At 42.9% G+C, this 27034-nt stretch overlaps 1 protein-coding gene across 6 annotated transcripts in view; it reads right to left on the bottom strand.

Moving 5' to 3' along the window:
* The window catches only part of ATAD5 (ATPase family AAA domain containing 5), a 34792-nt gene extending 10706 nt beyond the window's left edge, over nucleotides 1-24086 (bottom strand). For 4 of the 6 annotated variants that reach the window (XR_005660833.1, XM_029079803.2, XM_029079812.2 and 1 more), the window contains exons 1-16: nucleotides 24011-24086; nucleotides 15197-17148; nucleotides 14286-14361; nucleotides 12829-12984; nucleotides 11983-12127; nucleotides 10012-10102; nucleotides 9384-9565; nucleotides 7746-7903; nucleotides 6555-6714; nucleotides 5764-6096; nucleotides 4393-4489; nucleotides 4117-4193; nucleotides 3690-3832; nucleotides 3433-3583; nucleotides 2904-3074; nucleotides 1431-1561 (exon numbers count right to left, since the gene is read on the bottom strand). Coding sequence is in view for 5 of the 6 variants with exons in the window: in XM_029079803.2 (XP_028935636.1) it covers nucleotides 1431-1561; nucleotides 2904-3074; nucleotides 3433-3583; nucleotides 3690-3832; nucleotides 4117-4193; nucleotides 4393-4489; nucleotides 5764-6096; nucleotides 6555-6714; nucleotides 7746-7903; nucleotides 9384-9565; nucleotides 10012-10102; nucleotides 11983-12127; nucleotides 12829-12984; nucleotides 14286-14361; nucleotides 15197-17148; nucleotides 24011-24067 (4080 nt within the window). In the remaining variant the exon portion in view is untranslated. The remainder of the gene's footprint in view (nucleotides 1-1430; nucleotides 1562-2903; nucleotides 3075-3432; nucleotides 3584-3689; nucleotides 3833-4116; nucleotides 4194-4392; nucleotides 4490-5763; nucleotides 6097-6554; nucleotides 6715-7745; nucleotides 7904-9383; nucleotides 9566-10011; nucleotides 10103-11982; nucleotides 12128-12828; nucleotides 12985-14285; nucleotides 14362-15196; nucleotides 17149-24010) is intronic. The other 2 variants (XM_029079804.2, XM_029079813.2) reach the window with 2 other exon arrangements.
* Between the last annotated feature and the right edge of the window lie 2948 nt (nucleotides 24087-27034).

The raw sequence follows: 27034 nt of genomic DNA, 5'->3' as shown, positions 1-27034 counted from the left end.
CTACGAATTTAGGCAGGGTCACAGAGCCTCAAAAGAGAAAAGTCATATCATTTTTCAAATACTATGTCAAATTCCACCCCAAAATGTCTTAAGGATTTATTTATGGTCAAAATGATTAAACTCTTTTGGGTTTTTCCTTATGTGACTGTGGATTCAGATAACTCAGTACTCAACTCTAGTCTGCTGTTGCAGCAACACAGACTGCCACACACCCCTTCAAGCTGAAAAAAGAACAACTCCCCAGATTCTTTTCCTGAAGAAAAAGGACCTCTTCCAACTTATCTCTGCCCTCCAGTATTCTCCTTCCTAGCCTAGGTGTTAGGGTTTAGGGAACGATGGCCTCCAGGTGCTGGTTGTGTTAGTTTCCGTGTATGCCTCAGGTAGGGGCTTTAAGAGCAGGCAGGCTGCAGAATCAGCCTTCACAGAATCCCCCGGCCACACCTGACCTTTTCCCAAACTTCACGGATCCCAGGTAGATAACAAGGAACATATCTGCGCAACTGCTCAAGAAGGACTGGGATAGACTAAAGGAAGAGAGGTCCAAAACTGGTTATGCGAGAGGGCAGAGGACAGCTCCCCTCATCAGGGGGATGCAGCGGCTTCCGCAGGACATTAAACTGAAAAGAATAGAACTTTTCTGTCTGCAAACACAGACCAGGAGGGAATGGGCCTGGTAACTGCAGTATCATTTAAAGAGCAGACAGGGCAAACGAGGAATTGCAGCTCCTCAAACCCCTCAACACCAGGACTGGGGCCACTCACTAACTCCTAACCATTCAATACTTATAAAAGTTAGCAGTACTGCTTCTCCCAGGGGCTGACAAATGTATGGAATTTGTTAACCCAGAAAAGTGTGAAGGCAGAAGAGATCAGTAAATTAAAAGATTTAGATAAATTCGCTGATGAAGGATCCACAATGCTTACTTGTGGTCACAATCTGGAGGTGTTAGGCAGAAGAGCTGGATACGATAGAAGAGCTTGAGAAAAAAATTCATGGCAGTCAAGTCCACACAAGTTATATGAAGTAGAAGATAGGCAGTGTAGGGAGAACAACCATCAGACTACTTCTCTAATCTCTCAGGCTATGGCCAGTTTGACATTTCTTATGGTCTTATGACACCCAGTAGCTCACTGCATTTCACAGGAAAGAGAGACAATGTCCCCCTCCTGTTGTAAACACGGTAAAGATCTTTTCATGGCCCAGAGAATCTGGCTCTTTTATTATTGGAGATTGGTATTCAAATCTCATTACAGCAAGATTCAGAATATGTGAATGTCAGGAAGTGTTTAGAGTAAAAATGTTATTACAAAGAATGGCACTGAATGCAAATCAGCATCAGCAACTCTGAAACCTGGTTATAACAAGAGAAATACATAATTCTTCTGGGAGCAAGAATTGGTAGACAGAAAATGCTAACAGTGAATTTTACCTCCTCAAAAAGAATGAGAGATGTAGCGCTTTTTCGGTTAGGTTCTTCAGTTTCAAATTCCTTGATATTGGAATTAGGGGTATTTGTTGCTTTAGTTCTCAAACCTTGTTTCTCTTCAGAGCTACAGATTTCTGCACAGGTTGGAAATTAAGAGAGAATCATCAACATTAATTCTGTAGAAATATTCACTGTGTTGCCATTTAAATGGTTTCGAACAATCAAAAGTGATCATTTCCATTTTAATAGGTAGAATCTATAGGGAAAGGACAGCCTGGAATTTAAAGGAGGGTCAGTGGGAACTAATGGAAGACAGTTTACCATATCTTTAATTACCTGCTCTTGTTGTGTTAGGTCAGTTTATTAAGAGACGTACTTCATCTTACTTTGTGGCACTGCTTAGCTAGATGAAGTACAGATTGAAAGTCATAAGGGTTAGCCTTTATAGAGCAGCACGGCTTAGTGGATAGAGCAGGGGCCTGGGAGTCAGAAGGACCTTGGTTCTAGTCCCGGCTCTGCTGCATGTCTGCTGCGAAACTTAGGGCAAGTCGCTTCACCTGTGACTCACTTACCTCATCTGTAAAATGCGGATTAAGACTGTGAACCCACACGTGGAATAGGGACTGGATCCATTCTGACCATGCCGGGCACATAGTAAGCCCTTAATAAATACCATTTAAAAAAAATAGCGGCCTGTTATATGATTTACCCATCTCCTTTCAAAAACTTCCAATAATTTAGGTCTAGAGTTTTAAGGAGGATGAAGCACATTTTTAGCATTTTTTTTTTAAATACAGGACGTAGTTAGATGAAAGAGAAAACCAAACCACACTGAGCACTGATTCTTAGCACATTACACTCAGTTCTGCCCACAGCACAGGGGTTTGGTTCATGGCGGACCTGTATTTGTTAAAAATTCATGTTCATAACTTTATCAGGGTCATGCACAAGCTTATATCTGTTTAACCAGCATCATATCGAGTTCTGTCCAGACAGACACGTATAGTTGAAAGAATGCTCCACCTATTCCCTAACGTGGCTCAGTGGAAAGAACCCGGGCTTTGGAGTCAGAGGTCATGAGTTCGACTCCCAGCTCTGCCACTTAGCTGTGTGACTGTGGGCAAGTCACTTAACTTCTCGGTGCCTCAGTTCCCTCATCTGTAAAATGGGTATTAAAAGTGTGTGAGCCCCACGTGGGACAACCTGATTACCCTGTATCTCGCCCAGAGCTTAGAACAGTGCTCGGCACCTAGTAAGCGCTTAACAAATACCAACATTATTACGATGTGAATGAAAAAAATATGCACTTTGGAAAAACTGGGTTCAGTCCTAAGCTTTTGCAGGCAATAAATGTGTCCGCCTACTCTGTTGTTTTGTACTCTCCCAAGCACTTAGTACAGTCCTCTGCACATACTAAGTACTCAATAGATACCACTGATCAATATTCTTTTATGACTGTTTAATGCAAAACTTTACCGTTGTTATTTTCTTGGGATTTTGTCATTCCTTCATTATTCTTTTGCTTAGAAGAGACTTTAAAATAATTTGCCAAAGTTTTAGGGGGCAGCCCGCGCTTCGGTCCTGCTCCTCGTGGTGAAAGCGGTGGTTTCCTTGGTGACATAACTTTCTTAGGAGAGCTTGATTTTTCTGCCCAAAACAAAACTGTCTTTAGCCTCAAATTTAACATATATTTAAGATGGAAGACCTACTTACATCGTAGGCACAGTGGAGGTTTTCACCTCATTTTTCTGCATTGCACGCATTAGGAACGACTCAAACAATGGCCTTTTTCCTTTGATTTTTCTACACCCAACCCCATTTAATACACTATACTCTTATCTTTTCCAGGCTACTGAAGAAGATATTCATTTGTCATTTCAATAAATGTATTCTGTCCTGAAGTAATCCATGAATTTTTAGGAAATGATTTGATAATTGGTGGTTTGGGAAAAAGAAAAAAAAAAATGCTAAGGGCTGCAGGTCTGAGGAGATACATTGGACTTACTTGGTGATTTGCCTAGGCTGTAACTATTAAAGAAGCAAGGCTTATGGGAATTTACACCTTTCTTGTCCACTTGATGAGATTGGGTCGCTTCCTTTAATTGAGAGAGAATTTGCCTACCACTGCGCTGAGAAGAGGCATTAACTTCAAATACCTGTAAGGATGTGAAATTAAAAAAAAAGAGGGAGAAAACGGTGACCCTTTTTCTTCTAAAGTCAATCTTTTTTCACCGATATTCACAAAGCGCATTTTAAATGTACCTTAAATCCAAGCTCCTGAGCACAAGCATAGACCGCAGCTGTCTTTCCCACACCGGTTGGCCCAGTTATGAGGACGGTATTGCAAAGAGGACTCTCTTCTTCGTCGGAGTCATCACCCTTAAAATCTATGCTGTCTGAGAGATCTGTGAACACCATTGCAAAGGAGAACATATATTTTGTCACTGGGAAAATGGTTAAAGCACTGCTGCTTCATTGTTAAGCATGGTCACCAATGACACACCATTTTTTCTTTTTCTGGCAGTAAGGGATTTTTTTTTCCTCCAGGATCTGGACAAATGATCACAACGTTCTACAGCACAAGGAGCCTTCAAATCATCCTGAGGCCGAAATTCAACAATGCATGAAACATTGCAAGTGGGAAGGGCAGGACAACACACAACTTAAAAGCCAACAAGTCTCGCAGTACCTTGTTGTTTGTCATCTCTCTTTCCCTTCACATTTTTTTCCTCAAACTCCGCTCTCTTTTTCCAGTCTTTCAACCAGCTACAAGACAAAAAAATCTGTTTTAACAAACTATGGATTTAAACTTAGTTACCACAAAATTCCTTAAATCACCTTGTAAAAATTTATTATGCTGTGAGATTTAACTAACCCATTTAAATAGCTTTGCATATAAACAAAACAGAGAAATAATGAAGCATTTAAAAAAGGATTACAATAAAATGCTTTACACTTTACCAACCTGTGTAACTTCTTTATTGCTAGCCTGTTGCCTATGAGTTCACTGGAATTTTGAGGTTGATACTTCTCTGTCCAGAGCATATCTTCACTTCCAGAATCTAAAGAAAAGAATATTTATTTTCCAGCTGAATTGTTCTTACATCTAAAAGGCCCACCAAGCAATTTGCCATCTTAAGGAGTACTTTCAAGTGAATTTCTAAAGCATATTTTAAATATTGCTCAAACTAAAAAGAATTTTTAAAGGATGTTCAAATGTTATAACCATTCACAAAAGAAAAACAATAGTTCTGCTGACCTTGACGATGGACAATAAGAATAAAGACAGGATCGCTTACAGCGCTCTGTTTTTTTCAGCTCTGCCACTAGGTTAACTTTTCTAAGTTTCCTTACTTATAAAATAATAATGATAATAAGCTATGAGACAGGGTATTGGTAAGGAATAATGTTAGTAAAAATGAGTGTAACATATGCTGGGCTTACAAAAGCTAAAAGATAAAAACTACTTTACATTGATCATGATTTTGGATCAGATGAACTTTCCTAGGTCTACGGCTAGACGTTTACCTCATCTGAAATATTAAGTCAATTCATCTGCAATATCTTCTCCATAATATGAGTTTCTGCATAGAGTTTGTGTTCATAAATCTTTTACCCTTCTAACAGCATTCAATGGGGAATGAGAAGATAATGTTTTTATACTTTTTCTGGCAGCTTTCTTGCTATCTTTTTAAAGCAGACTATCACAACACAAATGAGACTGCAAGAGAAGGGGAAAAACACCTAATGGCAGGTTTAAAGATATTCAAAAAATTCACTGCTTATTTGAATTGTCTAAAACAAACTCATCAAGCTAATGACCGGCAGACTTGCTTCTCGTACTTACTGCAATTTAGTATGCAATGTCTGAAAAGCATCAGGTTGAGGGCGTGAAAACCGAGTATTTTTGCTGGCAAATGTGTCCTCCTGCTTGCCTTTCAGTTGGGTTAAAAATCTGTCCAATTAAGAACTGCTGATTATGTGGGTTGGACGCCACCCAGGAGGGCAAGTGGAGTGAGGAGGATAGAGCTGGAAGAGCCAAAAAACGCAATCGGCCGTATCAGTGGGGCACGTGGATAAGGGTTTTGGGGCAGGCAACAGGATTCCAAAAATGTGGCAGGGCACAATTCCCGCCAGACATGAGGCTTGCACTCACTATTAGAAGTGTCCAGTGCAGCTTCAAGTCAGCAGTGGCTTTTTCTATCGAAAAACTGTTTTATAAAAGCACCCTTGGCCCATGCAGACATGGCAGCGGGTAAAAATGATGGCTTTGATTTGATTATTACCAGAGATCGATGAAAAGAAAGCACTTTAAGGAAGAAAATGAAAAATTTACCAGAAATGGTGATGACTTCTGAAGAAGAGCCCTCGTCTTTATCTATTATCAAAACATCGGGATCCTGAGGTAGGTCGGCTTTTTTGTTACGGGCTGCATTTTCCTGAGCTGCTGGTTTCTTTCTAGTCACTCTAGAAAGTCTGGCTTTGGAGGAGTCCAATTTTAGTCCAGGTGAATTATTGATGTTGCTTCTGTCCATGATTGGGAGCGCTTCAACTGTCCCACTTGCATCACTGCTCGGTTTCCTTCTTTTTGATTTGTGATGTTCAGTTTCTGTTCTTTTCCTTTTGCTTTCTTTCTGATTGTCACTGAATTTTAGTCGTTGATTTCCTACTTTGGGATTTGCGAATAGATATGTGCTTACTAATTAATAAAGAATACATTTGCTTAGCACGTTTTTTTCAAAGTGGCTAACAACCATATGTATTTCATTATTTTTCATTAGCAAGAATAAAAAAAGATAGCCTAAAAATCCATCTGAGGAGGGTAAGTACTTTATTCCTCTACCTGTACTAATTGCAGTCATGAGAACTGAAACAACTCTATGCTATGTTTCTAAAATTGAATATTTAAATTTCACAATAAATATTGCATATGCTTCATATAGTCAGCATCCACAGCGCCTCTCGCTGCGTGTAACTCTGCTCATATTTCCTCATAACCTGAAGGGTGCTTTCCCTCTCTGACTGCTGCTTCTCAGTGTGTCTCCTGAAGCCACAATCCAGTCCTCAACAACTATGACACACGTCTTGAAACTAAAGTAAAAATTACAATAAGCAAAAGTCACTAACCTTGCTTACTTTGGTTTTCAAAAAGGGCTTGGTGCTCAGTTCGCTTTTTAAGAAAATTCATGAAATACGATTTTACAGGAAAATCAGAATTAGAAGATTGAATCTCCTTCAGCAAATGCTTCCTTAGTTCTTCGGTAAAATCTGGCCTTGACCCAGACAACTGAAATAGATGATTTAATAAAAACCTCAATTTTTTAAATTATGCCCAAATCATGCATTAATGTCAAATATGGCAACAAGTGCCAACCAGAAAAATGTTAACTAATAAAAAGTCAGAAAGATGGAAGTAGTTTTTCACATTAAAATACTTTCCTGCCAGTAAATTTACAAAGCATAAAGAATAAATAATATTCTGTAAAAAACTTTTTTACTTAGCTTTAATTAAAGATCTTGTTTTCCTATCATTTTTGTTCCTCTTTCTTAATAATAATAATAATTATTATTATGGTATTTGTTACACACCTACTGGGCAACAGGCACTGTACTAAGTGCTGGAGTGGATAAAAGCAAATCGGGTTGAGCACAGTCCCTGTCCCAAATGAGGCTCACCGTCTAAATCCCCATTTTACAGATGAGGTAACCGAGGCACTGACCAAAGAAGTGACTTGCTCAAGGTCACAGCAGACAAGTGGCAGAGGAGGAATTAGAACCCAAGACCTTCTGACTCCCAAACCTCTGCTCCAACCTTTGCTCCACCCCTTACACCCTGCTTTTTCTCCAGTTTTCTTCTCAGCCAACAGTATTTTTCCAGGTTTTTAAATTACCACACTAACTTGCAAATTGACTGTACAAGCCAGTGCATTTCAAATTCTGAAAATGGCTACACTTAATAATAATAATGTTGGTATTTGTTAAGTGCTTACTACGTGCCGAGCACTGTTCTAAGCACTGGGGTAGATACAGGGTAATCAGGTTGTCCCACGTGAGGCTCACAGTTAATCCCCATTTTACAGATGAGGTCACTGAGGCACAGAGAAGTGAAGTGACTCGCCCACAGTCACACAGCTGACGAGTGGCAGAGCCGGGAATCGAACCCATGACCTCTGACTCCGAAGCCCAGGCTCTTTCCACTGAGCCACGCTGCCTCTCTAACGAGAAGATTCCAAAATCATAAACTCTCTTCACTATCAACCATTTAAACCCATTTAGACTAATTTCTTTGAGCAGACTTCAAGGGAAAATAATACTAACCACAACTGCAGAGTTGGTATTCCTAGGTTTTATATCCAACACTGAAAATTCACCAAGGGCAATAGCACGTTTTGTGATGTCAGGTACTGGGGCACTCAGTTTTCTAAGTTTAGTTAAAAGAGCACAAGATGGTGGTGTCAAATTCCACAAGTGAGAGCCTAGAAGAAGACAAATTTACTTGTTAGTGCCACACATCCAACTCACATTTGCCTATTTACACACATACAGACATATTACACACAGTGCTGGATAGGCAAAAATCACTATCTCTCTATTGCTCAGAGAAATTTATGCATTACCTCCCAGATAGAGCAATTTCTCAACCACCATCTTGAAACTTTAATGGGTATATGTATTATCCTGGGGATAGGGAGTAATAGAGAACATAAATATCCTTCTAATACTGCAAAATACTATTAATGTAAGCTTAAGCTTTAAAAATGCCCACTGAGGGAGGGAGAGCAAACTATTGCACTAGTTTAGCCTTAACTGTCAATTGACATGAAATCACATAATCAATTGACATATTCATTGAGGAGGCAGAACTCTGGACTAAGCCCTAGGGTGATTACAATGGAGATAGCTTATACGAGCCCAGCCCAAAAGGATTTTATAATCTAGCAGAGAAGACAGATACTAAATAAATTACAGCTAGAAAAGAAGGAAATATGCCCCAGTTAGTGCTTACGAAATCAGATAAGTGCTACAAGAGGTTGTATGTTCTTAAGTGTTCAGGTGGTATGGAAGTGTTTAAATGGCAGGGGACTATAAAGTGGGGAGATCTGAAATTAAACAGGGAAGGCCTCCTGGAGGAGATAAGCTTGCAAAAGGGCTTTGAAGATACAAAGGGGAGGGGAAACACAAAGTCTATTGCAGAAAACAAGGCACATTCAACAGGTTTATGTAAAAGGAATGAAAAGTGCAAGTGGAGTGGGAGAAGAGAGTAGATAAGTAGGAGGAAGAGAACTGACTAAATGCCTTAATCATGAATTTTTGCTTGGAGCAGACCAACCATTTGAATTTCTGAGGAGTGGGGAGAAGTCTGCAGAATGACATTTCAGAAAAATGATCTAGTGAAGTATGAAGGGGAGAGGAGGAGCATGTGGAGATAGGGAAATCAGGGACCAAGATTTGGAAAAGTATAATATAACAAAACACATTACCTGCCCGAAAGGTACTTACAACCTAATGGGAGAGAGACACACACACACAAAATTGTGTTCAGGCTGTGAGGGCAGGAGGAAGAAAAAGGATAAAATAGGGAGTAGGATGACTCTGCCAGGATGACATATTACAATAAATCACTGAATATAAAACTTAATATGCACATAAATGAAAATGCTAAGGATGTACAGAAGTGTTAGGGGTGGCTGTTGAGTTGACTAGACTTGGGTTTCTGGGAATTACTCCAGGAAGGCTTCTTGGAGTAAGTGTGTTTTCAGAAGGACTTTGCAGGTGGGGAAGACTGTGTTCTGGTGGATTTGGGGGGAAGAGGGAGTTGCAGGTTGGGTGAAGAGCACGAGAGAGGGGATGGAGGTTTTGAGAGCAGAACGGAGTTAGCAGCTAAGCCAGAGAGGAGGCGTGAGCATGAACATGTGGAGAGCAGACACACGTGTATTCCAAGAGGAACAAACTTACAGTCATCCTTTTGTTGTACGTGAACAACTGTCGGGAAACAGGAACTTATTGCTAAGTACGTTTCTAATGCAGCTGCTTTCTTTGCAATGTGCCGTTTCAATGAATCTGGCAAGCCACTCCTAAGAAATTCACGCTTTGCTTTGAATTGCTTATCATCCTGGGAATTTTCAGAGGTATCTTGGCTTTAAACAGAATAAACGATTTAAAAGGGGGAAATTGGGCCTATAAATATTTCAAGTTATGATTGTATAGTATAGGAAAGTTACCAAAAGACTATATTTAGGTTAATCAAATTTTATTAAAATTAGTCTCCTCAAATGTTTGGACTCGTGGCCTGTGAACATGTCTAGAACCGAAGTTTGTGGCCTTTCAAAAGTGAATACAGACAGAAAAAGTTCTTAGTTCACACGTTTTGAAACCTAATGTAGAGCAATTTTGAGAAACCTACAATTAATGTCAAAATTAGCAAACTGCACTCCTTAAACACTTGACACTAAAGCCAAACCATATTTTTGCTATTCATTAGTTCATAATTTTCACTTGAGCTTCTTGATATTCAACCCCACTATTTCAAAGTCCTTCTTATAAAGCATTTATTTAAAATTTTTACCATTTGTATGGGACTGACCTGCTCTCATCAAAAACTGTGATAGTTCCAGTTCCAGGGGTTTTTTGAGCTCTTTTGGCTAGGAATAAAGGAGCGACTTTCACTTTTCCCACTGAAAGAATAAATAACCTGAATTAGCATTTGCCCTCATTAATTTTCAAAATCACAGTTTCCCTTTTTATTCTTTTACCCTCCAGTTCGGATCGTCTTGTTCAAAAATAGTTATTCCCAAAGAAACGTTGCTGTGAACACTTATGACGGTAACCGCCCTTCGGTTCGGAGGTGACACTGCCGACGATGAGAGTGCATCCTTGAAGGTGAATGCCTACCCATCTTTTTATCCATGAAAATACAGAAGGGCACTTTTCTGGTCCCTGGCCATTTGGGTGGGCATCGCTCAGACACCAGTGGTTAAATGGGGAAAGGTATCTGCTATCAACAGCACGACATGCGCTTGAGTTGTTTTTGCAGTGGGGGTGATGGTTTGCACTGAACCATCAACTCTCTCTCAACCAGTCCCCCTCTGCCTAGCAGCTCGTGTTGCCAACTGGCTTCCTGGAAGAGCAGGTGCAGCCTACGATCACAGAACAGAAGATCTGAGAGCTCAAGCAGTGGCAGACATGACTGTGCCCTCACCTATTTGGTAAGCCGCGGCTGAGTATAATACTCCAGAATGGGCTTAGTAAAGGTTGCAGAGGGTCTTTTCCTATTTATTCTGAAAGCCATGGGAAAAGCAAGACCAACAGGAAAAAACAAAAACATCTCTCTGTCAGTTACCGCTTTGATGAGGAAAGACCTCTTTAAAACAAGGCTCCTCCAGATCCCGTCTCCATGAGCCATCCTTCATCAGGCCATACAGCCTTGCCCAGTGCTGATATCAACTCCACACCTGGCCAGTCCATAAGATACAAGTGATGCCATACTTTCTGGGCGATGAATTCTCAACATCACCCAGTGCCCTGGTTAGAGGGGGGTACAATATGGAAGGGACACTTGTAGATTGTGAAGGAGCTGGGTGGAAAAAGTTAAAAAAAAAAAAAAACCCACACTCTGCACACACTAGTCAAGACACCAGAAGCAGGGAAAAACCTGATTCCTTAAAATCTCCCCCTTGGTTTGGGTCAGGCCAGAGGAAAGAATGATACAGGTTACTGCCATCTTATCCCCACCTGGACCCACAGTGGAAAGTGCCGCCAAATAAGACTCTCCCTTCCAGCGTACAAAATGTTGGCAACAATAAGACGTTTGAAAGAGATGAGACCCCACTGCCTACCGAGTTGAAAAAGGGAAAAAAATGCATTTCACATGGGTGGAACGGAGTCCGCGTGCACAGAAGTTCACCCTCTCTTCTCCAGAAAACCCAGGAGGCACAGGGCAGGGGAACAATGCTTCCCCAGAAACTCCCTGACCCTTTCCTGGCTTAGCCAGGAAAGGGACATGGAGGTGGAAAGAAAAATTTACTTTCCTTAGTACCTATAATGGCCATTCACCTCTCCCTTCCCCACCCTTGACCCATGGAGAGAACGCACTGATAAAGGCAGCGTGGAAACGACAACCTCACACTCCTCTCCGTGATAGCAAGGAGGCATGGGGGGGGGGGAGCACAGCTCCCCACAACCCTACCCTTCCTTGGACTACGCCAGTGTAGGGAAATGGTGGTCCAGAGAAAAACATCACAGAGAGAGAAGACTTACCTTCCTTACTGCCTTTCTGATCCCTAATCCTGAGTCTGGGGAGTGTGAACACAAAGACAACTTCACACCCTTCTCCAGGTTAGCTAGGAATCATGGGACAGAACAGTCACATTTCCCCAAAAGTTAGACTAACGGTAGGCAAGGAGAACGAAAAAATAAATCAAACATACATAAAGAGGAGCTGGGGGGGGCACTCATACACTGCTTTCTGCCCTTCTGCTTCCTGGTCCTAGATCACCCAAAGCAATGTGGGCCGACAACACCAAATAAACAGAAATAATTATGACAATCTACATACCTGGTACATTCTTAGTGAATTTCGTATTTGTAGTTTTTTTCCCCAACACATCATTCAAACATGGAAGCGCCTTCTGTTTTCTTCTGGCATTCTTTTTAGGGCTTGGGCTACTACTAGAGTTTGTATCTATAATTATTATTGAATCCTAAGGAATAATTTTAAAATGAAAATTAAAATGAGTAATAGCTCTAGACATTCAATAAATTCTAAGAGGATGATGTTGCATTTGTAAAGGAACCCAGGACTACAAATTTACATCTTAAATGAGTTCATTGGGGCTATTTTAACTTTCCCCTTTTATGTACAGAAAGATGCTGGAAATCCACTAGCCTAGGCACAGGAGGAAACCAACCACTTTATCAAACAATCAGTGGAACTTATTGAACCCTATTGAGCGGGAATCACTCAGAAAAGTGCAACAGAAGCAAGACATGTTCCCTGTCCTCAAGGAGCTCACAATCTAATGGAGAGAAGCAAAAAATGTTTTACAGGATATATTTCTCCGACGCTTTTGTCCACCAAGACAAACCAACCTGGCCAAAGGGAAGGACTTCGCGATAGCTGCATAGACCCGGGCTTTCATATTTCAGGATTCTGCAATAGGTTTCTCGTTTAGAGGTGCAGTTCGCTGCATAAGTGCTCCATAGAAGAATCACTGAAGTTATACCCTGGAGATGGGACCTTCCCTCAACCACACCCACTCTGCAGCAGCTCAGCCCAGCAATACACAGGTACAGAGTGCCATAGTGGCAAAGGGCCTGTGACCTGTGTTGGGGTGAAGCTTCAAGCTTCTTCTACAAGAAAATCATTACACGGAATTGCAATTAACATTTATGGCTAACTTACTTTTGCTTCTGTTCTGTTTTTCCTTTCAAGAAGAGTCTGATTCCTAGAAGAACGCCTTAGAGGTGTTGATACTTCATTCACCTTTGACTTATGATGGATGGCCTTGGCTTTTTCAATCAATTGTTTTGCTTTGGATATATTTTTTGAACGCCTTGCCTGGTCACAAAAGTTCAAAAATGACATTTTTGGTCACTAGTTAACATTCTACATTTTCACAAGTCTAAAAACAATACACTTTGCCTCTCCTTTTCAACACTTCCATATATGCTTAACCAATCAATCAATTGATCTTATTTATTGAGCGTTTACTATGGGCAGAGTGCAGTATTAAGCACCTGGGAAAGTACAACAGAACTAGCAGACATATTCCCTGCCTGTAATGAGTTTACAGTCTAGAAAACTGTACAGCAAGTAATATCAGAGCATGAATTCCTGAAGGGTAGGTTTTCTCTACATTTAAATGGGGATTTTCTGTCCAATTGTAGCTCAAAAAATTATTTTGACTTTCCTAAATGGCTAAACTTGATCTGGAGCTACTAACCTGAAAATATCTACCTTTACTGGTGTAGATTTGGCATAAATTAATTTTCAAGTTAATTAAGGCTTTACAATTTTTGACACCAAATCCATCACAAATCGTGGCTCCTCAGAAAAGAGGTAAAGCATCTGCTAAGTCTTTCCAGAGCTACTTCGGGACCTTAAGGATTTTGAAATAAGCAGTCCCGGCTCTCTTATGTTCCCACTGGCTCTTACCTAGTTTGCATGCAGACAGTTAATAATGCTTGAGGAAAAAGACTGCTGTCAGAAGATGTGCCGCTTCTTTCCCTAGGAGCTGTTTGGCCCACACTCCTTTCAGTGGCAGCGGTCGCTGTGAGAATTCCTCCGGGAAATCACACCTCAGCCAGGACTGCCCGGCTTGCCCCTCGATAGTGGGGCATGAAGGATCTGGCAGAGGGCAACCAAGGTCCGGTCCTCCTGGACAGTTTAGAGGACTGCCGAATGGGTGGTCTACGGGACTGAACGGAGTTACACACTGGCACCGCTTAGAAGGTTTTGACTAGAAGATAATCTGTTCCCATTCAGAATACAGCAGAAGGCCCCCTAAGAGAAGTGCTGTTCACAACTGTTATTCGTACAGATGTGCTTCTCAGTGTGCACAAATTAACTGAGTCATTTAGAAGGGCAGTTGGGAAGGGACAGAGTAATCACAGTGGGCTCAAATAACCACACTTCTACTGCCCATTAGCAGGAAGGACTAGGCAGTTCATAATGAAGCCTTTGCTGTTTCGACTCCTCAGTCTTTTTTAAAAAGGAACTGATTTAATGTTCTCAATAAAAACATGAATTGAATAAACATTTCAGGGTGGTAATTCCGATGACATAACTGTGTGTTCATGATTAAATATTCTTTTAACTTACTACTTCTAGTTAGAGAAAAGAGAAGTGAAATACATTACCTTCCTACGCTTGGGAATAAAGTCTTCATCTGTTGCTTCACCTTTTTTAGGGGAACTAATTCGAGTAAATTTCATCCTGAATTAGGAAATTATTAAAAAAAAACCACAGGTATTTCCATTAACTGCTACAGAATGTGGAAATCTCAACATTTATTTCTGAGATACAGGTCTAAACTTTAGAATGTTATACATCAGAGAATTCCCATCCCACTTAAGCAACTTATTTACCAAAGGGGAATCTGAACCAAGTCAACATGGTTAAGTTGCATTCTGAAGAGAAAGAGATTGTGATTTTGAAACAATAGACGGAGGCTTCTAATCACTGGGTAAGAGGCAGTTATCTTTGCTCTTTGGGGACAAGCCCTCTCCTTTTCCTAATTGCTGAGGCTGCCATTCTAGGCTTCTAATAGGCCCTGGAGTGCGGGTGGTGGGAGTGTACGCATGCTCCAGGGAGGGTATTAGGAGAACTTTTGCCTCAGGCCCATGAGAAGCTTAATCTGTCCTGACTGTAGAACTTCTTGCTTAAATTTTTCCCTCCTTGTCTTAACAAACCATCCTGCAAATTCACTGCTAAAAAAACTCTCCTTGCGGTAAGCCAGAAATCAGCAGATAATTTATGGCTGTTCTCCTTAAAGAACAAGCAAAACTGCACAACTGACTATGGATCCCACGCTCCCTATTTTCATCAAATTCAGTTTGAATTAATGCTCTTTGGGTGTGCAATATATTGCAGGCATGTTCCAGTTCAGGGCACGGTACACTAACATTGATCGCTGCAATTAACCTATTTCTCCTCATTCTACTGAATTTAACAAACAGTGCAGTGGAAAAGTCAACCACTGAAGGCAACCCGCTAAGCAAAAATCACAGGCAAAAGACACAAAAACTTCAGGAAGGAGCATGCATTTTACCTGATAGGACTCTTGGAATCGGAAGGTACGGTTATCAATTCAGCCACGTATAAATTACTTTTTCCTGACGCTGTACTAGTTGCCTTTGGAGTGGAAATCTTCACCGGACTTTCTTCATCTGGAGCCCCCTCAGAAGCAGTGTCGCTGATGGATATTCTAACAGGATTACTGCTGCGTCTCCGTCTCGATGAATTACCTCTAAGCTCAGGGGCAGAAACCTTTACCAGGCTGTCACTGAGAGCACGTTTCGAGGCACCGATCCCTTTGCTCCGGCAAGTACCTGGTCGAGTGTTTGTCCTGGCCCATCGACCGCTGGCTTTCGGCGTAGAAGCCTTAAACGGGCTGTCATCTATGGAATCTTTCGAGTCAGTATTTCTGAAGGTAAACGGCATACTGCTTTGGGAGGCTGTTTTCTGTCGTCTTAAGCTTCTTCGTACTCTATCTTGATTTTTGGTGGCTTCTGTATCACTTGGATTTTTCCCCTCATTTGGAGTCTTTTTCTCATTATCTTCCTCTGGCTTTTCCTCATTTTTTATTTCCGTACTTTCTGATGCTTTCTTTCCCTTTCTCCTTAGCTTCATAGTTCTCCCGTTAGTTGAATCTCCTTTACCAGGCTGTGGCTGTGAATTGAAATCCACTGACTCTTTTTGTAGTTTCTGATTTTCTGTTTTATTTGCACCCTCCTCCTCTCCTTCTTCTTTTAAAGGCTTTTCATTGACTTCTTTCACTTTTTCAGAGGATTTTTTAACTCCACTTTTAATCGAATCAGATGATGGCTGTCTAAAAGCTTTCATAAATTGCTGTCTTTCTTCTACTGTACATTTTGGCTTCCCAACCTCAGGGCCCGCAGCCTCTAGCACTGCCAATTCCAATTCTTCCTCCCGGATAACTACATTGGACTTTCGTTTCTGAATTGTCTGCTCATTCTGCTCAACTTCAAGTTCAGGTGGACTATTTTCTATTCCATATTCCTTTTGTTTTAAGAAAATTGAGGCTATTTTTTTAGTCTTTTTAGCTTTTAGCCCTGAAACAGATTTGGGGGGAATGGAGTGAATTTGAGCAAGAACAGTAACTGTTTTAAGGGGAAGAGAACCATCACAATTTTCAGGGTCACTAGTATTATCATTTTTGGCTCTTTCCTTAGCAGCATCAGAATTAACAAATTTTGACCTGTCAGCTGCTGACACGGGATCCAATCTACTTTCCCTTTGGCTTTTTAAAAACTCTTCAAATGACACGGTTACCGTACTCTCATTTAACTGCACTGCTTCGGTTGGGCGATTCATGTTCATACTTTCTACGGCTTTTGGTGAAGATGCTTGTGGTTCTTCAAGCTCCTTTTCCCAAGACAAACTTTCAGGCAATCCTAGATCACTTTTTGGCTTCCTTTTCAGGGGCTTTTTCCGGTTACTTTTTACTGTGCTTTGTTCAGAGTTTGCTTTCTTGGAATCTTTTTGACACGGGACAATGATCGACTGAGGTTTGGGGTCTTGGTTACTTTCTGACCGTTCTTCCCCACCTTTCTGAGCAAGAAAAGAAGAATCTGTGCTGCCAATAAAACCATTACTTAAGCTGTTTTCTCCACTGTCATCACTAATAATTTCAATTGTAGATGCATTTTCAGGTTTTGAATCATTTAATTGTTTGCATAAGTTAATCCTTTTTCCTCTCCTTTTGCACCGTGAACCAGAAGTAGAATTCGATGATGGTCTCGAAGGTGTCTGACATTCTTTGCCATCATCAACATTTAACAGTTTAGACGACTTTACCTTGCTTTCTTTAGCCATGCAAGCGTGCTCGGAGGCAGGGGGAGTCTTTTTAAAATAATCCAGAATGTTGTTAGATTTTGGTGACGAGAAAACCTTATCTCCAGTTTTTCCTATTGGAGACAAATACTTAATAATAGTTTTGCAAGAAGACTCGTCATCATCTTTCCTTTGTTTCTTGCATGGCTACAAGTTAAAAAGAAGAAAAATTATTAGCCACTTGATAGAAATTAAAGTTTAAATCATTTTTGTAATATTTAAGGTGAGATTAAAATGGACAGCTATTTGTTGCGCAACCAGTTGGCCATCATTCTGAAACAAATAAGTTTTAAGGTTCGGTATTTCGGAGTGATAAGCCAAACAAGAAATATACAGGTTTATTATGGAAAGATGGTCCTTCAAAAGGAGAGCCTTTTCCCTATTCCAATACTTTGAAGTACTGCATCCTTAACTAAATTGCGATGGTCATCTTTTTACCTTATTCCCAAAGTCCACCCTATCAACTCTGATCAGACCTTCTGGACAATGTATTAAGCCTCACCTGGTCTCCCTTCAATTCAATCATATTTATTAAGTGCTTACTGTGTGCAAAGCACTGTACCAAGCACTTAGGAGAGTACAAGAGAAGCAGCGTGAGAGGCAGCAGCTAGAGAAGCAGCATGGCGTAGTGGGCAGAGCACAAGGCTGGGAGTCAGGAGATCATGGGTTCTAATCCCGGCTCTGCCACTCGTCTGTTGGGTAACGTTGGGGAAGGCACTTGACTTCTCTGTGCCTCAATTCCCTCATCTGTAAAATGGGGATCGAGACTATGAGTTGCACGTAGGACAGGGACTGTGTCCAACCCAATTTGCTTGTATCCACCCCAGCGCTTAGCAGTGCCTGGCACATATAAGTGCTTAATAAACACCGTAATAATAATAATTACTATTACGATATAACACTATGGATGTTCAGAATAATGGCCAAAGGGCAGGCATCAAGAAGGAAGTCAAGAGAAGAAACAAGGCATCTAGATAAGAAGATGCAAATAAGAGAGCTTGCTCTCCACATCATTAAATGATGATGACGATGTCTACTGGAACAACTAAACAGCTCATTTACTATTTTCATGAAAATGAATGCACACGCAGTGATCTTCTCTAATACCGACGGATGCTTTCTTAAGGGAGCTCATTAACAAATTGGGTATTGTAATGGGAAATGAAGGGCTGCGTTCCCACTCCCTCTATAATTTTAATGATGATAATTATGCCTCTTTTTCAGAGTATTTCTACTGGAGTTAATGTTTGTTTTCATGTTACAGTGCTGCTGCTTTTAGAAGTAAAAACAGTCTAGTGGAAAACGCCCAATTCAAATACCACACATTTCCTGATCAGTTCATCTTTCACCTGCAATCATTTCACACTGCAACTGAAACGCAGTACACACTGTCCAGATGACAGCTTTGGGGGATTTTTAAATTCTCTCATCCTTTTGAGTGACTTTTTCTAAATCATTTAATATCTGTGAATTCTTGGGGTTAAAAATTTTATTGTTAAAGTGTGTAATCAGAAATGTCAAGGCTTTTTGTGTGCGGGACTACTGCAAAATATTTATGTGATGTTTTAAGAAAAAACAGAGTATTTAACAGGTTTCTTAGAATTTCGAGTGTCTTCCACAGACATGGATATGTGGCAAATCAGGGGTCGGGGCTATTCCTTCTTCAATGAGGAATGACAATCTCTTTACAATTTATACCTTTTAAATATATTAATAAGAAAAAATAGTATTGTCTGAGAAGTCATTTACTATGTATTTTGACATCCTCTCTCTTAGCAGTACCCCACATGTATAATCGAAAAGTTAGAAAATGACAATTCCAATTTCTCTTACAATCTGTGCAGTGGAAAATAGAGTTCCGTAGCTCAGCAAAGCAAAAAAAAAAAATATGGAAAAATCCAGCCTGACCCCTGACTACTCCTAGATTAAAATTTTGTTCCCAACTCTGAAACGACCATTAGCACCTAGACAGATGACAGTTGCCCAACTCTAACGGATCGTGATGGCTCAAGACAGCAGAAATTAACTCAACTCCTCGACATTTAGTGGTGAAGACACCCCAAAATGTGGCAAGGTGGGTCTATGCCACAATACCCCACTCTCTCACACCCTTCTGATTATCTCTGCTCTGTCCCGGGGGTTGCCCACAGAAGACCCCATTGGAGCTCACCCTCCAGCCCCCAGTCACAAAAAAGGAGACCTGGCCGCCTCTTTTCTCTCATTCTCATCAACTGGCACCCACCACCTAGGCAAGTGCCCAAATAGCACTCAAAGATGTCAGTGGCCGGTGCCATCCCCCGTATTTTTGGGGAGGATTCCCTGGTCTCAGTTGGCCAAATTCAGCGCTACAGGGCCTGTGTGTAGGGCAGGGCCCATCCAGGGGCTGCTGGTTGGCCAATCTGGAACCCTTTTGCACAGTTTTACACTATTAATTACAATATTACACTATTTACACTATTCTGTGCAGTGGAGAAAATTGTACGATTGCCACATTCAATTTTTTTGATTTGCGGCGCACTGTTGCACACCCAGAGGAATCACCACTGGCTACGTTACTACCAATCAACCAAAGGTATCTACAGAGCACTGTACTAAGCACTTGGGAGAGTGCGCTAGGTACGACAGAGTCGGGAGGACACATTCGCTGCCCGCAAGGAACTTACAGTCTAAAGGGGAAGGTAATGATTAAAATATATTACAGATATGCACTTAAGCGCAGCGGGGCTAAGGGTGGGATGTATATCAAGTGGTTAAATGGTAGAGATCGAAGTGCACAGGTGCACAGAAGCGAGAGGGGTAGGGAAAGGAGGGTTTATTTGGGGAAGGCTTCTTGGAGATATGATTTTATTAAGCCTTTGAAGGTGGAGAGACTGGAGGTCTGTGGTAGATGGAGGAGAGAGAGTAACAGGCTGAAGGGAGGACGTGAGCAAGGAGTCAATGTTTCAGATGAGATTGAGGTACAGTTAGTAAACTGGCATTGGAGGAGTGAAATATGCAGACCGCATTGTCGTAGGAGATGAGTGAGGTAAGGAAAGAAGGGATGAGGTGATTGAGTACTTTAAAGCCAGTGGTGAGGTGTTTCTGCCTGTCGAGGAAGTGGATGGGCAACAACTGGAAGTTCTTGAGGGGAGGGGAGGTGTGGACCAAACGTTTTGTTGGAGATACAATCCGGGGAGAAGGATGACGCAGAGACTGGCGTGGGGAGAGGTAGGGAGGTTGGCACTCTTGTAATCAGGGTGACCCATGTAGGGCTCACAGACTTCACCCCCATTCGGGACAACCTGATTACCTCGTAATAATAATAATGATGGTGTTTGTTAAGCGATTACTACGTGTCAAGCACTGTTCTAAGCGCTGGGATAGATACAAGGTTATCAGGTTGTCCCATGTGGGGCTCACAGTCTTCATCCCCCTTTGACAGAAGACGGAACTGAGGCCTAGAAGAGTCAAGTGACTTACCCAAAGTCGCCCAGCTGACAAGTGGCAGAGCTGCTTCTCTTGTATCCCCTCCCCCCAGGCGCTTAGAACAGTGCTCTGCACATAGTAATCGCTCAATCAATACGATTGAATAAATGAATGAGAACAGTGCTCTGCGCATAGTAAGCGCTCAATAAACACGACTGAACGAATGAAATAGAACAGTGTTCTGCACACAGTAAGCGCACAATAAATACGATTGAACGAATGAATTAGAACAGTGCTCTGTGCACAGTAAGTGCTCAATAAACACGACTGAATGAATGAATGAGAACAGTGCTCTGCACACAGTAAGCGCTCAATAAATATGACTGAAAGAATGAATGGGACCAATGCTTTGCGCACAGTAAGCGCTCAATAAATACGACTGAACGAATGAATGAGAACAGTGTACTGTGCATAGTAAGCGCGCAATTAAGACGACTGAATGAATGAATGAGAACAGTGTTCTGCACACAGTAAGCGCTCAATAAACACGACTGAACGAATGAATGATAACAGTGCTTGGCTCACAGTAAGCGCTCAATAAATACGACTTAAGAATGACTGAGAACAGTGCTTTGCACACACTAAGCGCTCAATAAATACACTTAGGAATGAATGAGAATAGTGCTCTCCGCATAGTAAGTGCTGAACGAATGACTGAGAACAGTGTTCTGCGCACAGTAAGTGCTCAATAAATAGGACTGAACGAATGACTGAGGACAGTGCTCTGCACATAGTAAGTGCTCAATAAATTCGACTGAATGAATGACTGAGAACAGTGCTCTGCGCACAGTAAGCGCTGAATGAATGAATGAGAACAGTGCTCTGCGCAAAGCGCTCAATAAACACGACTGAACGAATGAATGAGAACAGCGTTCTGCACATAGTAAGCACACAATAAACCCAATTGAACGAATGAATGAGAACAGTGCTCCGCACATAGTAAGCGCTCAATAAATACGATTGAACGAATGAATTAGAACAGTGCTCTGCGCAAAGTAAGCGCTCAATAAACACGACTGAATGAATGAATAAGAACAGTGTTCTGCACATAGTAAGCGCACAATAAACACAATTGAACGAATGAATGAGAACAGTGCTCCGCACATAGTAAGCGCACAATAAATATGATTGAACGAATGAATTAGAAGTGCTCTGCGCACAGTAAGCGCTCAATAAGCAGGACTGAACGAATGAATGACAACAGTGCTGTGCGCATAGTAAGCGCTCAATATGATTGAATGAATGAATGAATGAGAACAGTGTTCTGCACATAGTAAGCGCTCAATAAATACGATTGAACGAATGAATGAGAACAGTGCTCTGCACACAGTAAGCGCTCAATAAGCAAGACTGAACGAATGAATGAGAACAGTGCTTTGCGCATAGTAAGCGCTCAATACGATTGAATGAATGAAAACAGTGTTCTGCACATAGTAAGCGCTCAATAAATACGATTGAACGAATGAATGAGAACATAGTAAGCGCTCAATAAATAGGACTGAATGAATGAATGAGAACAGTACTCGGGGCATTGTAAGTGCTCAATAAATACGATTGAATGAATGAAATAGAACAGTACTCTGGGCATAGTAAGCGCTCAATAAACACGACCGAATGAATGAGAACAGTGCATTGCGCACAGTAAGCGCTCAATAAATACGAATGAACGAATGAATGAGAACAGTGCACTGCGCCTAGTAAGCGCTCAATAAACACGACTGAATGAATGACTGAGAACAGCGCTTTGCGCATAGTAAGCGCTCAATAAACACGACTGAATGAATTAATTAGAACAGTGCTCTGCGCACAGTAAGCGCTTAATAAACACGACTGAACGAATGACTGAGAACAGCGCTCTGCACATAGTAAGCGCTGAATGACTAAGAACAGCGCTCTGCACACAGGAGGCGCTTAATAAATACGACTTAAGAATGAATGAAGACAGTGCTCTGCGCACAGTAGGCGCTCAATAAACCCGACTGAATGACTGAATGAGACCAGCGCCCTGCACATAGTAAGTGCTCAATAAACATGACTTAGGAGAAGCAGCGTGGCTCAGTGGAAAGAGCACGGACTTTGGAGTCAGGGCTCATGAGTTCGAATCCCGGCTCTGCCACTTGTCGGCTGTGTGACTGTGGGCAAGTCACTTAACTTCTCTGTGCCTCAGTTACCTCATCTGTAAAATGGGGATTAAGACTGTGAGCCCCACGTGGGACAACCTGATTCCCCTATGTCTACCCCAGCGCTTAGAACAGTGCTCGGCACATAGTAAGCGCTTAACAAATACCAACATTAAAAAATGACTGAGAACAGCGCCTTGCGCACAGTAGGCGCTCAATAAACACGACTGAATGAATGAGAACAGTGCTCTGCACATAGTAAGCGCTGAATGACTAAGAACAGCGCTCTGCACAGTGCTCTGCGCACAGTAGGCGCCCAATAAACACGACTGAATGACTGAATGAGAACAGCGCACAGTAGGCGCTCAATAAACACGACTGAATGGGAACAGCGCCCTGCACATAGTAAGCGCACAATAAACACGACTGAAAGAACGGCTGAGAACAGCGCTTAGCGCACAGTAGGCGCTCAATAAACACGACTGAATGAATGAGAACAGCGCTCTGCACATAGTAAGCGCTCAATAAACACGCCTGAAAAAATGACTGAGAACAGCGCCTTGCGCACAGTAGGCGCTCCATAAACACGACTGAGAACAGCGCTGTGCACATAGTAAGCGCTCAATAAACACGCCTGAAAAAATGACTGAGACCAACAGCGCCTTGCGCACAGTAGGCGCTCAATAAACCCGACTGAAGGACTGCATGAGAACAGCGCACAGTAGGCGCTCAATAAACACGACTGAATGAGAACAGCGCTGTGCACATAGTAAGCGCTCAATAAACACGACTGAAAGAATGACTGAGAACAGCGCTCTGCACATAGTAAGCGCTGAATGACTAAGAACGGCGCTCTGCACACAGGAGGCGCTTAATAAATACGACTTAAGAATGAATGAAAACAGTGCTCTGCGCCCAGTAGGCGCTCAATAAACACGACTGAATGACTGAATGAGACCAGCGCCCTGCACATAGTAAGCGCTCAATAAACACGACTGAATGACTGAATGGGAACAGCGCCCTGCACATAGTAAGCGCTCAATAAACACGACTGAAAGAATGCCTGAGAACGGCGCTTTGCGCACGGTCAGCGCTGAACAAATCCGACTTAAAAATGCCTGACAACTGCGCTCTGCGCACGGCCATTCATTCATTCGATAGTATTTATTGAGCGCTTACTATGTGCAGAGCAGTGTACTAAGCGCTTGGAATAGCGCTGCACGAGGGAGACCAGTGCTCTGCGCCTAGGAAGCGCGGCATAAGGAACTCCAACAGCGCTTTGCACATGGTGAGCGCTTGACGAATGCCACGATCCGGTTTGGACGCGGCCCCCCTCCCCGTTTCTGGGATTAAAGAGGGAGTCGCCGGGCCGGGGGAGGAGGAAGGGGGGGGGGGGGGCCGCCGCCCATTTTTTTGATTTTTACCTGAAGGTCGCCGTCCTTCCCCGGCGGGGGGGCGGCCAGGGTGAGGCCCCCCACCATGGTGTCGGTCCCCGGCCCCCGGCCCTAGCGGGGGCGGCGGGGGCTGGGGCCGGCGGGGGCCATGGCGGGGTCCGGTCGGTCGGTGGTCGGCGAGCGATGGCGGCCGCTGAGGGGGAAAGGAGCGGCGCGCGACGGAGCGCGCGCGAGGCCCGCCGCGCGCGGGAAGGGCGGGAAAAAAAAAAAAAAAGCGCGCGCGACGCGGAGCCGCGCGCGCAAGGGAGGGGCGCGAGGGGAGCGTCACGTGACAGCCCCCTTGGGAGCCCTGCTGAGGTAAAAGCCTGGCGGGGGGGGGGGGGGGGGGGCGCTCCTTGTCAATCGGGTTTTCGCGCCGTCCGGAGCGGCTTTGCGCACGGCCCCGCCCCCAAACCCCAGCGCCGACGGCGGCCGCCGAGGGACAAGACGCTTCGCGCGGCCGCTCTCCCCCCGCAACGGGACCCAAGCGCTTACTCTTCATTCATTCATTCATTCAGTAGTATTTATTCATTCACTAGTATTTATGGAGCGCTTAACTAGGTGCAGAGCACTGGACTAAGCGCTTGGATCGGTCACAATTAGAGACAGTCCCTGCCCCTTTGACGGGCTAGCAGCGTGGCTCCGTGGAAAGAGCACGGGCTTTGGAGTCAGAGGTCACCGGTTCGAATCCCGCCTCTGTCCCCTTGACAGCTGGGTGACTGTGGGCAAGTCACTTCACTTCTCTGGGCCTCCGTTGCCTCATCTGTAAAATGGGGATGAAGACTGTGAGCCCCACGTGGGACCACCTGATTCCCCTGTGTCTCCCCCAGCGCTTAGAACAGTGCTCGGCACATAGTAAGCGCTTAACAAATACCAACATTATTAGTCGGGGAGACGGACAGACAAGAACAATGGCAATCAATAGAATCGAGGGGAAGATCATCTCATTAAAACCATAGCAAATAAATAGAATCAGGGTGATGTACATCTCATTAACAAAATAAAGAGGGTAATGAAGGTACATCTCATTAACAAAATAAATAGGGTAATGAAGATATATGCAGTTGAGATATATATATATGTGTGTACTGAACGCTTACTAGTAAGGCTGGTGTTTGTCAGGTGCGTGCGATGTGATCAGATTGCCCCACAGATACCATAATAATAATACTAATAATGGTATTTGTTAAGCACTTACTATGTGCAGAGCACTGTTCTAAGCGCTGGGGGAGACACAGGAGAATCAGGTGGTCCCACGTGGGGCTCACAGTCTTAATCCCCATTTTCCAGATGAGGTCACTGAGGCCCAGAGAAGTGATTTGCCCACAGTCACACAGCTGACAGGTGGCAGAGGCGGGATTCGAACCCGTGACCTCTGATTCCAAAGCCCAGGCTCTTTCCACTGAGCCACGCTGCTTTTACCAAGCGCCTAGTATGTGCCGAGCACTGTACTAAGCGCTGGGATAGATGCCAGGTTGTCAGACTGCCCCACAGATACCATCATTATTATAGAGCGCTTACTATGTGCCGAGCACTGTTCTAAGCTGGGATAGATATCAGGTCGTCCTGCGCGGGGCTCACAGGCTTCATTCTCGGTGCCTCAGTTACCTCATCTGTAAAATGGGGATAAAGACTGTGAGCCCCACGTGGGGCCATCTGATTCCCCTGTGTCTACCCCAGCGCTTAGAACAGTGCTCTGCACATAGTAAGCGCTTAACAAATACCGACATTATTATTATTATTCATCCCCATTTTACCGCTTGTCAGCTGTGTGACTGTGGGTAAGTCACTTAACTTCTCTGTGCCTCTGTTCCCTCATCTGTAAAATGGGGATTAACTGTGAGCCTCACGTGGGACAACCTGATGACCCTGTATCTCCCCCAGCGCTTAGAACAGTGCTCTGCACGTAGTAAGCGCTTAAAAAATACCAACATTATTATTTTACAGATGAGGGAACTGAAGCCCAGAGAAGTTAAGTGACTTGTCCCAAGTCACACAGCTGATAAGGGGCGGAGCAGGATTAGAATCCATGACTTTCTGACTCCCTTGCTCTTTCCACTAAACGTACTTATCGAGACCCTACTGTGTTCAGATCAATTGCACTAATAACAGTAATAATGATGGTATTTGTTAAGTGCTTACTATGTGCCGAGCACTGTTCTAAGCGCTGGGGTAGACACAGGGGAATGAGGTTGTCCCACGTGGGGCTCCCAGTCTTCATCCCCATTTTACAGATGAGCTCACTGAGGCCCCGAGAAGGGAAGTGACTTGCCCACAGTTACCCAGCCGACAAGGGGCGGAGTGGGGATTAGAACCCATGACCTTTAGAACAGTGCTCTGCACGCAGTAAGCGCTTAACAAATACCATCATTATTATTATAGTAAGCGCTCAATAAATACTAATGAATGAATGAATGAATGAATGAATGACCACCTGACGACCCTGGGTCTCCCCCAGCGCTTAGCAAATCCCAACATTATTATTATTAAATATTATTGAATGAACGACTGACCACCTGATGACCCTGAGTTTCCCCAGCGCTTAGCAAATATCAACATTATTATTATTAAATACTATTGAATAAACGACTGACCACCTGATGTCCCTGGATCTCCCCCGGCGCTTAGCAAATCCCGACATTATTATTATTAAATACTATTGAATGAATGAATGACCACCTGATGACCCTGGGTCTCCCCCAGCGCTTAGCAAATCCCGACATTATTATTATTAAATACTATTGAATGAATGAATGAATGAATGAATGAATGAATGACCACCTTGATGACCCTGGATCTCCCCCAGCGCTTAGCAAATACCAACATTATTATTATTAAATACTATTGAATGGATGAATGAATGAAGGAATGACCACCTTGATGACCCTGGATCTCCCCCAGCGCTTAGCAAATACCAACATTATTATTATTAAATACTATTGAATGAATGACCACGTTGATGACCCTGGATCTCCCCCAGCGCTTAACAAATACCAACATTATTATTATTAAATA

This window comes from Ornithorhynchus anatinus, chromosome 15 (genome assembly GCF_004115215.2).
Source record: "Ornithorhynchus anatinus isolate Pmale09 chromosome 15, mOrnAna1.pri.v4, whole genome shotgun sequence".
NCBI classification, from domain to species: Eukaryota; Metazoa; Chordata; class Mammalia; order Monotremata; family Ornithorhynchidae; genus Ornithorhynchus; species Ornithorhynchus anatinus.
The sequence above is the reverse complement of the archived record's forward strand: the minus strand, read 5'-3'. Positions and strand labels throughout refer to the sequence as shown.